Consider the following 14,526-nt stretch of genomic DNA (forward strand, 5'->3'; position numbering starts at 1 on the left):
TACCTTATACAAAAATCATCTCAAAACAGATTATAGGTTTAAGCATAAAACTTTTACAATAAAGCACAAGAGGAAATTTCCAGGAACTAGGACTTGGCGCAGAGTTCTTAACATGACACCAAAAGCACAATGAATTAAAAAAAAAAAAAAGAGGGGCCAGCCTGGTGGCGCAGTGGTTAAGTTCACATGTTCCACGTTGGTGTCCTGAAGTCGTCCAGTTCAGATCTTGGGTGTGGACCTACTCGCTGCTTATCAAGCCACGCTGTGGCAGGCGTCCCACATATAAAATAGAGGAAGATGGGCACAGATGTTAGCTCAGGGCCAATCTTCCTCAGCAAAAAGAGGAGGTACATGGTTGTTTGTAGCAGCTTTATTTGTCATAGCTCACAACTGGAAATAACCAAACTGTCCTACAGGAGGTGAAATGTTAAACAAATGCTGACACGTCCACGCTTGGAGAACTCCTGAGCAATAAAATGGAAGGAACTATTGATACGCATAACAACTGCACTGGATCTCAAGGGCATTATGCTGAGCGAAAAAGCCAAGATCCCAAACTGTCTGATCCCATTTATGCAACCTTCTGGAAATGACATGTTTACACTAGAGATGGAGAAGAAATCAGTGTTGGCCAGGGTCAGGGGTAGTGGGGAGGGATAGCACGAGGGAGATGTCTGTGGTGATGGAATGGTTCTGTGTCTTGACGTGGTGGTGGGGATATGAGTCTAACATTTGATAAAATGGCACAGAGCTAGACACACACTTGATACAAAGGTCAGTTTCCTGGTTTTGATATTGTACTCTAGGAAAATACATAAAATGTAACTATTGGGGGAAATCGAGTGAAAGGTACACAAGATCTCTCTGTACTATCTGTGCAACTTCCTATGAATCTATAATCATTTTTATTTATTTATTTATTTTTTTGAGGAAGATTAGCCCTGAGCTAACATCTGCCGCCAATCCTCCTCTTTTTTTGCTGAGGAAGACTGGCCCTAAGCTAACATCTGTGCCCATCTTCCTCTACTTTATATGTGGACACCTGCCACAGCATGGCTTGACAAGCAGTGCATAGGTCCACACCTGGGATCCAAACTGGTGAACCCTGGGCCACCAAAGTGGAACATGCAAACTTAATGTCTGTGTCACCGGGCTGGCCCATATAATTTATTTTAAAACAAAAAGTTAAACATAATTTTAGGAAAAACCTAAACTTTAAACAGTAGAGATTGATTAAATTTAGGGGTTGCAATAGACTATCCAACATGCTCATGAAAAAGTATATATGCCTGTATACATATGTATGTGTATAAACGTACATGTGTTAATTGAATGCAACGAGCATGGGCCAGATTGCACTAGGTGGTAAGAAAATAGACATGCACAAGACAGTCAGTCCTTGTCACCATGGAGCTTACAGTCTATTTAGTAGGTCAAACATTAAACACACTAGTAAAGTTGCGTTGGAAGCTTCAGAGGGGAAGCACTGGGTGCCATGGCATCGAGTACCTGGAAGACTAAATCTTGAGGTCATGGAAGGCCTCCATGCGGAAGCTGATGTTTCAACTAAGACTTGAAGGCTGAGTTCCTCAGGCAAAGGGCATGAGGAGAAAGGAGAGGGCCATTCTGGCTAGAAAGAAGGGCATAGGCAGAGTGCTGGAGCCCAGGTGCCGGGTGGAATGTTCAAGAAGAAAAAGAAGCTCAGTGTTGCTGCAATGTAGGGCCTGGGTGGGTGGGCATGGAGAATGATGTTGGATGTGACCAGTCAGCCAGCAGGGGCCACATAATGGAAGACCTGGTAAAATGAGTTAAGAATATTGACCGTCAAGGCAGCGGGAAGTCAATACAGGCTTTAAGGAGAGAAGTGACATGGATGCAAGCAGAGCAAGGGTGGAGCAGGGGGACCAGGCAGGAGGCGATGGTCTCCAGGACCAAGTGGTGGTGAGGACGGAGAGGAGGACATGGATCTGTGAAGAGTGGCTGCTGGGACTGACTGACTTAGTGATTGAGTGGAGGTCGTAGGGGAGGGTGAGGAGTATGGTCTGGGAAAGGGAGGGACGGGTAACTCCCAGGCTTCTAGTGGACAGATGATGGCGCCATTTGCTGAGACAGGAGCAATGGGAGAAGAGTGGAGATTTTAGCGGGAGGGTGAGATGGGGCAGATGAATCCCATCTTAGATGTGCTGAGCTTGGGGCGTCTGTGGGATACCTGAGCAGGGATGTCTGATGGGTAGGTGGCTCCAAGGCCAGGCTCTCAGGAGAGTGAAGATGGAGCTCTGGGAGGCATTGGCACCTGTGTGGGGCCTGGAACACTGGTTGTGGATGAGGTTGCTGAGGAGTGTATAGAATGAGAAGAGGAGAGAGCTTTATTAGTTAGGACTCTGATATAAATGGTAGGGATGGATCAGGAAACCCCAAGGCAGGAATATGGCCAGCCTCAGAGAGGGCCTGGGCTAGAGAAGGGTCGGGCCGAGAGAGAGCTTTTTCCCTCACAGTCTCTCATCTTGCTTTCTCGCCACGCAGCTGCTTCATCCCTTCTTCTCTCTGTAGACCAAGTTTTCTCTGATTCTCCGGCCAATGGCAGAAGAAGGATGGTCACCCACAGCTCCCAAGTTGACATCAACCAGAATGTTCTAGCCCCAAATCCAGATTTCTGGAGCAGAGATTGTGATTGGGCCAGTTTGGGTCAGGAATCTATTCCAGACCCCATTCAATTTGTGTGTCTCCCAGCAGCTAAGTGCCCCACTTCGGACAGCGCAGCAATTCAGCAAGTCCATTTTCCAAATGCTTAGATGCCCAAGGGCTGAGGAGGAGCACCAGCCTTTCAGGGGCGGGAAGAAGAGGAGCCGGCGAGAGCAAACGAGAAGGCACGTGTAGAGAGAGGAAGAAGGCCAGGGGAGGTCTCCTGGGCCTGAGTTCAATGTGGGGAGGGGGGCATTTCCCACACGGCACCAAAAAGTTCTTGGATATAGCAGGGTGTCCAAGAATTCAACTCAGTTCTGACACTACTACCCAGAAACAGCATCAGATTCCACAGGTTAAGAGTTCAGTCCTACAAGGCTGCCCTTCTCCCACCACTTCAGATCCCAGTTACAAGCCCAAGCTATCACCTGTGCTTCTAGATCGGAGGCCCCCACAGCCCCCCCTTGCATTTCATTAATTTGCTAGAGTGGCTCACAGAACTCAGAGAAGCAATTACTAGATCACTAGTTTATTATAAAAGGATGTAACTCCGGAACAGCCAGCTGGAAGAGATGCGCAGGGCAAGGGATGTGGGAAAGGACGCAGAGCTTCCATGCTCTCTCCAGGTGTGCCATTCTCCCTGCATCTCCACGTGTTCACCAGCCTGGAAGCTCTCCAGGTCCTGAGCTTTTGGATTTTTATGGAGGCTTCATTACTTAGGTATGATTGATTACATCACTGGCCGTGGATGACTGAGTGTGAACCTCCAGCCCCTGGCCCCTCCCTGGATGTTGGGGGGCGGGACTGAAAGTTCAACCCTCTAATCACATGGGTGGCTCCTTGGCAACCACCCCCCCATCCTTAGGTGTTTTCCAAAGGTTACCTCATTCACATAACAAAAGACACCTCCATCATTCATTTCATAAGGAAATTCCAAGGGTTTTGGGAGCTGTGACCCAGAAACTGTGGACAAAGACCGAATATATATGAGAGATATGTTTTGGCCATCTGAATGACCAAATATTTATTTCTTATAAATCACAATATCTCAGGCCAGAAAATAAGGAAGTGGATAGAAGCTCAGTAGAGACACATCTCAAAAAGGAGGCAGCAGCCAAGGGATCTGGTGCTCCTGAGAGGTCGGGTAAGAGGAGGACTGGAAAACGTGTGCCTGATTTAGTAGATGGGGTCATCTGGCAGCCTGCAGTGGGGACAAGAGAAGGAAGACAGCCAGTGTAGACAGGTATTCTAGATTCCAGGATCTAGATGAAGACAGAGATAGGGCAATAGATGGAGGGAAGTCTTGGGATCTAGAAAGTATTTTTAGTTATTTTTTAAGGCCAGGGAGTTGTGTGTGTAATTAAAAGCCAGTGAAGCCAGTTGGGGAGGAGTGGTTCTCTTCAAGCCACAGTGCAGGGACCCGAGGACCAAGGAGAGGGGACGATGCAGAGGCCGCAGGATCGTGGCTCGGAGAAAGGAAAGTCTCTGGGCTAGGAGAAATCGGCAGAACAGAACTCCAGTTTCTTACACGGAAAATATGATCTTTCTGATGGCTAGCGAAGGTGTTTCAGAAGCTTCAATGGGGAAGGCCAAAGATTTTGATAAAAACTTAACAGCGACTTTGCCGTCCACTTTTCTGAAGGTTCTTAAGAGATCATGCTTTAGAACAGTGGTTCCCAAGCGTTAGCAGGGGTCAGAAGCACGTGGAAGGCTTGTGAAAACACAGATTTCGGGCCCAGCCCTGAGTCTCTGATTCTCTGTGTCTGGGTGGGGCCTGAGAACATGCATTTCTAACGAGATCTCAGTTGATTCTGACACTGCTGGTCCACTTTGAGAATCACTGCCCTACGGCCTGCTTCTCGGAATCTGCAGTTGCCCTGGGAATCTGGAAATAAAACTAATTTATTAAACACGTGCGGGCCAGCCCCATGGCCGAGTGGTTAAGTTCTTGTGCTCCGCTCTGGCGGCCCAGGATTTCGCCAGTTCGGATCCTGGGCGAGGACATGGTATCGCTCATCAGGCCACGCTGAGGCGGCATCCCACATGCCACAACTGGAAGGACCCACAACTAAAAAAAATATATACAGCTATGTACCGGGGGGCTTTGGGAGAAAAAGGAAAAATATAATCTTTAAAATAAAAAAAACACGAGCAAGTCGGATAAAGGGGAATTTGTTGCAAAAAAAGTGTTAGAATGAAAGATGGTGAAAGTAAGGAAGAATTATTAAAGAGAACATGCCATTTTTAAAGAAGGATAAGGTTTGGTTTTACAATAAAATTGTTAGGATGTTACTAGCAAAGGGCGAACTGGCCCCATATTCCGTGACAGTTGAGAAGGACTCTGGCTTAGCGTCAAGAGATAGGGGTCCAGTCCCAGCATTCTCACTCACTGGTTTCAAGATGCTGTGTGAGCACTTTTCTGACCTCCATCTCTTCTCTTTCAAATAAGGCTTAGAGAGCCTTTCCATTGTTTCACAGAAGCATCATGTGAAAGTACTTTGAAAGATATAAAGTCCCATATGAATACAAATTATTATTTTACCCTTAAGAACCGATTCTTCAGGAGAGTTCATCAGCCTATTTCCAATGTGCATATAATATTTGGGTTCATACTGTTGTTCTGTTTTCTGTTTACATAATCACTAAATGTGTCTTCATAATTTGAAAGGTATTTCTTTCACCTCTGTCACTTTAAGATTCTTTGGAATTTCTGCTTAGCAGGAAATCTCCAGACCTGTGTTTTGGCTAAAGACTCACTGGTGTCTAGAGAGTGTAGTTAAATATCTGAGGTAGCTCTGCCAGAAAACAGACAGTAGAGAAGCAAATGACAGAAGCAGTGAGGCCAAGAATTTCTAATGTAACCCTTGCACACGGAGCACCACAATCGGCAGGTGTGATGGTGTGTGAAGTGAGTTTGGAGCCTCAACATATGTCATACCCATCTACCATAGTCTGTGAAGCTGAATCTATCTGGATCTTTTGATTTGAAAATAGTTGAGTGAAGTCTGTCCACCCATTCACCTTTCCTTCAAAGCTCCTCTCACATTGGCCATCCATGATGATGTTAAAACCACGGAACCAGAGCCCGAGTGTTTGCCAGAATTCTCCCCTCCCTCAAGGGTTCACTGTGTAGTCAGAATCCCAGATGAAGATGGAGAAAGAACTGAGCGTGCCCTCCTCTCCCTCCCCCACCCCAACTCAGCTCCTCACAGTGAAGGCCAAAAGTTTGCTAACCAGTTTTCCAAATTCCTAAGATTTGATTCTCTTGCCTTTAAGAGCTCAAGGAGGTAGGGAGGGAAGGGACCTTCAAGTGATATTGGGAGAAGTGGGTTATGAAATCAAGTTTCAGCTGCAGCTCTGTCCCTCCATCAAGAAGGTTTGCTGTTGGGGCTGGCCCGGTGGCGCTGCGGTTAAGTTTGCACGTTCCGCTTCTCGGCGGCCCGGGGTTCGCTGGTTCGGATCCCGGGTGTGGACATGGCACCGCTTGGCAAAAAGCCATGCTGTGTCAGGCTTCCCACCTATAAAGTAGAGGAAGGTGGGCATGGATGTTAGCTCAGGGCCAGTCTTCCTCAGCAAAAAGAGGAGGATTAGCAGTAGTTAGCTCAGAGCTAATCTTCCTCAAAAAAAAAAAAAAAGAAAGAAGGTTTGCTGTTTCTTCCTCAGCCTCCCCACCTTGTCCTGTCTCTCCGAATTCCCACTCACATCAGCACTGTTAGTGCTGCTATGCCAAAGAAAAAGGCTTCCTCAAGAAAACGTTCGGAATTGTAGCCAGGGGTCCTGGAGCAGGGGCAGGGACAAGGTCTTCAAGGGGCAGCAGTTGGAAGAGTGTAGAACTGGGCCGAGCTGCTGAGTTTGACTCCGGCTCCGAAGCTTCGTGGTGTTGGATGAGTTTCCACTCGCTCAGGCTCCCAAGTCCTCACCCGATGCCTGGAGATGATGCAGATAGCTACCTCAGAGCATGCTGCACAAAAGCAGAGCTCAGTGATCTTAGTTGTCGTTATAATGGTTAAGAAGCATGGCTTTTGATTATTAAGGGGGCCTGTGGTTTTAGCATCTTGGAGTGCTTTTCTTGGCAGGATGCAGACAATTGTGTCAAGAAACAGGAAGAAGTCCAAGAATGGCCTTTGTGATGGCTCAGCTAGAGCCATGCATTAACATGGCAGATTGTCTCCTCTAGATGTAGTCGTTGCAGCTGGAAATTCTGAGAACTGCACTTTCTTTAGTGGTTCCAGAAGATCTGAAGTCCAGGCCTCTGACAAAGTGTTCTTTCCACTGACAATAATATGCCATGTTTCTCTTCTCTCTTCTGCAGACCTCAGAGGACGAGCCTTCCGAAAAGGACGCCCTGCAGCCTGGCCGCAACATTGTGGCTGCGGGCTATGCGCTCTATGGTAGTGCGACCCTGGTGGCTCTTTCCACCGGACAAGGAGTGGACCTCTTCATGCTCGACCCAGTAGGTACCCAATATGGCAGCATCGGCACTTGGGACACCATGGGCCTCTCGGTTTTAATTCCAGTCCCCTGGGATAATTTCCTGGTCAACCCTAATACTTGCTTTTGGGGCCAGATTGCCAGAGAGTCTATTTTGGGGAGCCAACACCGTCATCAAAAAACATCATTGTCCGTGTGAGGGCATTTGAGAGGTTCTACAGGGTCGGTGTGTCAACTCAGTCCCTGTCCTTGAGGAGTATATTATCCAAAAATGCATTGAAACTCTTTGATTTGTGGGAAAACAATGATTTAAGCATCCCAGTGCTTCCAGTATCCAGACAGAAACGAGGATTCTTTGGAGCAGCACCATCCAGCAGAACTTTCTGAGATGATGGATACGTCATCTGTGCTGTGATCTGTGCTGTCCGATACGGCAGCCACCAGCCTCACGTGACTACCGAACACTTGCAATGTGGTTGGTGCGACTGGAAACTGGGTTTTAAAATGTTATTTCATTTTAGTCAACTTAAATATCAGCCACCTGTGACTGGTGGCTACCCTGTTGGACAGCTCAGGTTTGGATGACTTCTGGTATCTGTGTTCTTCCCAGTGGGAGGAGCGACTGGTAGAAAACTGTTTTATTAAGTTCTGTGTGATTCTCCACTCTTTCCACAATGAGAAAATGTTTAGCAGTGGAAGGGAAGAAGCACCAGCTCTGGGTAGATGAGAACCGTGGTGGCACAGTGCAGGCTGAAGAAAGAAAGAACGGGTGAAGACACGGGAGTTCAAAAAGTAAGGCTGAGCCTGCCTGGCAAGTGGCCATCAAAAACGTTCTGGTGAAATTTTGGAAAATAGTTGTAACTTACAGAATTCCTCTTTTGAATGCTGGATGCTTTGCCTATCATTTGTGCACTACTTTGCTAAATATAATCAGGTCCGAGAAAACTCGAATAATTTTGGCCATTTCAAAGTTCCCAGTGTTCAGTGAGTTGAAGGTAATTGTTCAGCGTCTCAGTTTAATGAATTTACAGATGTTTATTGAGCATCTGCTGTGTCCCCAAGCACGTCCTAGGCAGTGGGGGAGCAGACGGCTCAGACAGACGGACGTTCCAGCCGTCGTGGTTCCCACGCTGCTGCCCGTGTGTGAGGGAGGGATGTTCAAGCGCTCGGCACAGATGGGGTTAAAGTAAACTTTGTAGTATGAACACCCAGTAGCTGTTCAAATATAAACTTTCCACGTATAAATCCGTCAGATCAAAACCCATTGTCCTGTGAGTCTGCTGTTGCCCTGATTTCTCCTTATTTTCACAGAAGCAGGCAAAACTCCAGAAACACTATGGCTCATAAATATTGCATTCAGACAATAAAACACCCTTTCTTAAATTGTTCTCGAATAATAGCTAACAGTTATACAGCACTTATTAACTGGTGGGGAGGGACCTGCTCTAAGCAATTTACATCAATTAGTGCATTTACACCTCACAGCGGCTGTACGAGGTGGTCCCTCTATTATTCCCATTTTCAGATGAGGAAAGTGAAGCACGGAGAGGGTAAGTAACTTGCCTAAGGTCACGCCAGCAGCCGGTGGAGCCAGGAGTCACGCTCAGACCGTCTTGTGCTTAACCCTAATGCTGGGCTGAAGTTTGAGTAAACTGCTCTTGCCTGCAAGCAGAACATCTCCAAGAACATTCTGACGTAGTTCTAAAGGGTGTAGGGAGGGGCTTTGGCTCAGGGTGCACCTGAAGGGTTCTACAGACACAGCTCATGCTCTCCACCTCAGTCACAACAAGAGGGCCCAGTCTGCACAAAGGCAAGCCCAAGAACTTGTCCACACATCTGATCTCTCCTTATTAGCCTGGAAACCCTTTGGATCACAGCACTCTACTAAAAAGGACATTTGAGCAAAAGCTGGTGTAGAAGCTTGGGGCCTGTTTGGGAGGTTGACTTCAAGTTGAAGGAGCTTATGGCAGCTGTCACAGATGGAAATACCATGGAGGGTGGCCAGCAGGTTTCTCAGGCGGGGCCTTAAGGAACTGTATGCTGTGTGACTTTGCAGGGCTGGTAATTTGATTTTATCAGAGTACACGTTTTGTTCAGGCACAGAGGGACCACCTCATGTGAACCAACCTCTCAACTGTTAGAGAAACCACAATGTCAAGGCATTCATTTGCAAGCGAGAGTTACTGTTTCTGAGTAACAAGAATCTGGTGCCTGATAATCAGGTCTCTTCTCAGAACATGTGGGAGGCCATATTAATAATCAGCGGTTGTTAGTGATCACACAGCCAGGACAAAGCAGTATATTTTCCAGGTTACGCTAAGACTCCTTGACCATCTCTGTTCCACAATAGAGAACAACTCTCCAGGGGCCTGAGCATCCCCACCCCCAGGCCCAGGGTGAATAAACAAGTGAAAGCTGTTGTTTAGATAACAGTTGTGATAAGCAAGAGAGAAAAGAACCCTGGCTCAGCTAAGCAAAGGATGTTGCTGCATTGATGGGAAAGCTGAGGCCCCAGGCCAGGATGGGTCTAGAGGACCAGGAAACAGGAGTCGCAGGAATGGTCTTGCAGCATGGCCAGTCTGGTCTGGATGCACCCGATTCCGTGTCTCTTGCTCAGGTTTCAGATGCCAGGAGGAGTATCTAATTTGCCAGGACAAGTCCAGCTGAGCTTGGGTCAGAGGAGGCTCAGATAGAGTCACCCTAGGCTGCATCCAGTGAGGAGAGTTCACTCTCCAAAGGAAGCTGGGGCGTTTTTAGGAAGTGGAAGCCCATGCCGGGCTGCTCCAAAGCAACGAATGTCCATAGGAAGTTATTAAAGCTCACGACCAGAGGCCATCGAGAGCACACCTATAAGAAGATGTCGGGTTTACCGAGCCAGCGAGCATGCGCTCTAGCTGGGCTGTGAGGCTATGCTGAGAGGGGGTTGGGATGGGCCTAGTATACCTCGGGGGCTTTTGCTTGATGATTCTAAGGAGGATTCGAGAAAGAGAGGGCCAGTTCTGGGCTGAGTGTTGTCTAGAAGTGGGTACAGTTAATGATTATACATTTCAGTAATTTTTATCTAGGCGGTGGGAAGATTGAAGTGAGGGTAGAGAGTTATTGGTAGAGAAGTAGTCATCACTTCCGTTCAGCAGAAGAAAGGAACATTTAGCTATTTTTATGGTGGCTGAGTGTCCTTGTCACTGTGTTATTTCAGACATGATCAGCGTGGCCTTGTCTCTGCATTCTGGGAGTGTCGTCTATGTTCATTAGGAAGCTTCTAGTCTTTCTGCCAGCTGTGAGCTGCCATCTTGGGAGATTTTCACTTTCTCAGTTTTCAAAGTTCATCGAACTTAACGGGATAACTGCACGTCCCTGGGGACCGATATCACCAACACTCAGATACGGGGTGCCTGAGAGAAGTCCTGTAGAGAGTGACCATGGCGGCTATAGGGGGAGTGGTCACAACTTTATTAGCAATTCTGAGGATTTCTTTAATTTGTGTCAACTATTCCTTATGCCAAGTGAATATAGTTTCTGAATGAAGAGATTTCTTCTTTTCCCTTCTAAGAGTTGTTGGGGTACTGGCAACTTTTAATGATTTCCAAGATTGAGTCATTAACATAAACAAAATAACTGGACCACAAACTAGTGTCAACCTGTGTCTCCCACCTTAATGACAAATCCCATCCCCAAATTTCCACTCCTTGTTGATGGCCCAGATCTTCCTGAAACATTCAGAATGAAACATTCAGTAGGGGGATAAATACAGCCAGTTTCCTTGTAAATGAGTAGCCTAGCTGACAGTGAAAGTTACAAAGGAAACTTTCCCCTTTACCTTTGAATTATTGTATCTCTTGTTATATTACTGCTTGAGCTTCCTGTGCAGGCTCAGTGTTGTCACGGTTCTTTATACAACTCGTAAAAACACCACTGGACAGGCCGTGGAAGGACTTGGCAGCCTCCTAAGTTCTTCCACAGGTCACGTGTTCTGACGCTCTCTGATCATTGTGGAGTGTGCTGTTGGCTTCTGTTTCCTGGCATCTCTCTTCTTCCTGGTGTTTCTCTTCATCTCCATAGGCTCTTGGTGAATTTGTCCTGGTGGAAAAAGATGTCAAGATTAAAAAGAAAGGAAAGATTTACAGCCTCAATGAGGGCTATGCCAAGTATTTCGATGCAGCCACCACGGAATATGTGCAGAAAAAGAAATTTCCTGAGGTGAGTGAAGAGAGCCTAAGGAAGTAGCTGGGAGAATGTTGTCTCAGTGGGTTCCTGTTTTGGTGGTGGCTTTGGGGGCCTGGCTGAAAGAGGTTGGTGCCACTGTTTATAGCTCTAGTCAGTATGACTAAGGCAGACTCTACCTTTCTTCATAAGCAATCAATATCACTTATAGCTAATCTTTTATATGCTCTAATATGAGGGCCTCCTGTTTATCCCACGTTTTAGGAAGCTTTTTGACTCTCAACGTGATCACCGAGTTCTGGACTTCATGTGGCAACTAACACAGCCCAAACAATCCATTAAGTGTGTCCACCATACAAAGAGAGCCTTTAAGACAGGTATGGGAGCACAGTCAAAGAAGTTCCAGATCAAGTGTGTAAAGTCTGGCTTAAACTGGAAGTGGAGCAAAAACTTGTTTACAAATGGGATCCTCTCTCACCAATTCTGGGGGAGGTCATAAGAGAGCCCCTTTCTCATATGGTGGACAGGCAGTGGGGTGGCGTGCCAGCCTGGCTGCCCTTGAAGCTCCTCATGAACTCCAAGGAAAGAGAGCTTGGGGTTCCATGGGACCAGGTGGCACTCTGTCAACAGGATTCTGGGACCGGGCTTTGCTGCCTCATGTGGGCTCTAGAGGCAGGCTGCCCAATTCGATTCCTGATTTTGATGCTCAAGCTCTCTCAAGTCATAGTCGACAATAGCACTGTCCAGAAGAACTTTCTGACAGGAGAGAAATGTTCTGTATCTGTGCTGTCCAGTATGGTAGCCACTGGTCACATGTGGCTGTTGAAGACTTGAAATGTGGCTCATCTGTCTGAGGAACAAAAATTGTAATTTTTCTTAATTTTAATTAATTTAAATATACATAGCCGCAGGAGGCTAGTGGCTACCGTATTGGACAGCACAGGCCTAGAAGAAAGGGAAAAAGGTTGGCTATCTGGCCCTGACCTTCTAGTTGTCAACCTAAGGACTGTTACCTTGTGTAGATCCATTCTGCTCAAGTAAGAGTGGGCAGTAACTGAGTGTCCAGGATGCAGGGGTACAAGGCCCAGGTGCCCCCGTGTGGGCGGAGAGGAGAAATGCATGACGGTAAAGAGAAGGCGACTAGGCTAATCCTTCCGGAGTGTGAGCTGTGCTCAAAAGTGAGAAGATGTTTGACAGAAGAAGAATGTGTTCCCTTGTCAGCGGTTATTCTCGCTACAAAAGTGAGAGGTCGCTTTGTTTGCAAGAAAAGAACTGTGGAAAAAACTTTGGAAAAGAAAAATGAGGCTGTAACGGCTCAGAGCATGACTCTCAGACCACTCTGTCCCCGTTCGAACCCTGGCTGCCTGCTCTGTAAGACTCGGCAAATAGCTTCATTCTCTGCACTTCCATCTCCTTAACTGTGAAGTGGGGAGGATGACAGCTTCAAATTCAAAGAGTTCTTGTAAGCATTAAGCGAAAAAAAATCTGTGAAAAACACTTAGCACTTAGCACAACGCTCACCATGTTTTAGCCATCATTCCTCTACGAAGGAAGGCCTCTCCGAAGGATGATGTGCTTGGCTCACCATGTTTTAGCCATCATTCCTCTACGAAGGAAGGCCTCTCAGAAGGACGATGTGCTTGGGGAGAGCAAGGAGAGTGAAGCCACTGAATACACTCAATGGCTTCTCCTAGGGCAGTTCTGGGCGCTGAATAGGACCTAGGCTTTAACAGCCAGTTCATTTCCTTTCCTTCCATGGGGAGGGATTAAATGCCCGGGGTGAAGCCTTTGCTGCATGCTGTGTGGACTTGGTTGTAGTTAGAGGCACAAAAAGTAGAGAAAATGCATGTTCTCTCTTTAAAAGAGAGTCCCAATCAAGCCTTGTTTGATTGCAAGTGGAAAAGGGTGCAGCAGCGCAACTGATGCACTGAAGGTTGAGAACAAAATAATAGATCACTTTTAAAAGAGGCCCTATCCCAAAGCATTTCTGAGCAAGAGAGGGGACGTTGACACCAAGAGACTGGAGGTATGCCGTCTGCCCTGGAACAGCGTGTGTGTGTGTGTGTGTATTTTAGGGGGGGCAGGGTGGTGGTCCAGCTGAATGGTGTTGCCCATTTCCAGGTGTCTATAGTCAGCAGTTCTCAGTGAGGGAAATTTCCAGGAACCTGTGAGAGCCTCAATTCTGGGAATCTGCCAGGCCCAGAGGGCCCCAAGCAAGACCACGTCAGTGAAGGAGGCCTTTCCCGTCTCCCCCTGCCCAGCTCCAGCCCTGAGGGACCTGCAGCTGCCTCAGGGGGAGCAGGGGAGAAGGGATATTGGGGGGCCGAGAAGTAGGAAAGTTCATAATGACTCCCTTACCCACCCCACCTTGTAGCCTGAAGCAACTCCGAGTTGGTGATGGGGAGAAGTTTTAACTGTAAACGAAATTGGGAGGTTTGGTGATTAACTTGGACTAGATATTTTAAGTTTTTAAAAATTAACTTTGTAATTGTGAAATAGTTTAGGGGAAAGTTGCAAAGATAGGACAGAGAATTCTCATATACCCTTCATCCAGCTTCTCCCATTGTTAGATTACTTTGATATATTTGTCAAAACTAAGAAACTTGGAGCTGGCCTGGTGGCATGGTGGTTAAAGTTTACACACTTTGCTTCAGTGGCCCACGGTTCGTGGGTTCGGATCCCGGGTGTGGACCTGCATACCGCTCATCAAGCCATGCTCTGGTGGTGTTCCACATACAAAATAGAGGAAGATTGGCACAGGTGTTAGCTCAGTGACAATCTTCCCCAAGCAAAAAGAGGAAAATTGGCAACAGATGTTAGCTCAGGGCCAATCTTCCTCACCAAAAAACCCCCCAAAATCAAAAAACACTAAGAGACTGAGATTGGTACATGACTAATAACTAACCTCCAGATTCTGTTGGGATTTCGCCAGCTCTTCCAATGCGTCCTCTTCCAGCTGCAGGATTGAATCCAGTTCTCCATGGCGTTTTGTTGTCAGGTCTGCCCGGTCTCCTCTGGTCTGCAGCAGTTTCTCATTCTTTCCTTACTTTTCATGACCTTAACAGTCTTGAGACATACTGGCTAGGTGTCTTGCAGAATCTCCCCCAATCTGGGCTTGGGGATGTTTTTCTCATGATTAGCTTGGGTTATGGGGACGTTTTAATTTTTGAACTGACATTGTCTTTGAGTCTAAAAGAGACTGGAGGTTTTTTCTTTTACTCAGATCAGAGGGGCGTGCCTGAGGTTTCATCC

At 47.0% G+C, this 14,526-nt stretch overlaps 1 protein-coding gene across 1 annotated transcript in view; it reads left to right on the forward strand.

Annotated features, from left to right (window-relative positions):
* FBP2 (fructose-bisphosphatase 2) overlaps positions 1-14,526 on the forward strand; it is a 54,710-nt gene that overhangs the window by 13,465 nt on the left and 26,719 nt on the right. Inside the window, exons 4-5 of the mRNA XM_046663782.1 lie at positions 6,995-7,135; positions 11,173-11,310. Coding sequence (XP_046519738.1) covers positions 6,995-7,135; positions 11,173-11,310 — 279 coding nt within the window. The remainder of the gene's footprint in view (positions 1-6,994; positions 7,136-11,172; positions 11,311-14,526) is intronic.

The sequence above is a fragment of the Equus quagga genome, chromosome 6 (assembly GCF_021613505.1).
Source record: "Equus quagga isolate Etosha38 chromosome 6, UCLA_HA_Equagga_1.0, whole genome shotgun sequence".
NCBI lineage: Eukaryota > Metazoa > Chordata > Mammalia > Perissodactyla > Equidae > Equus > Equus quagga.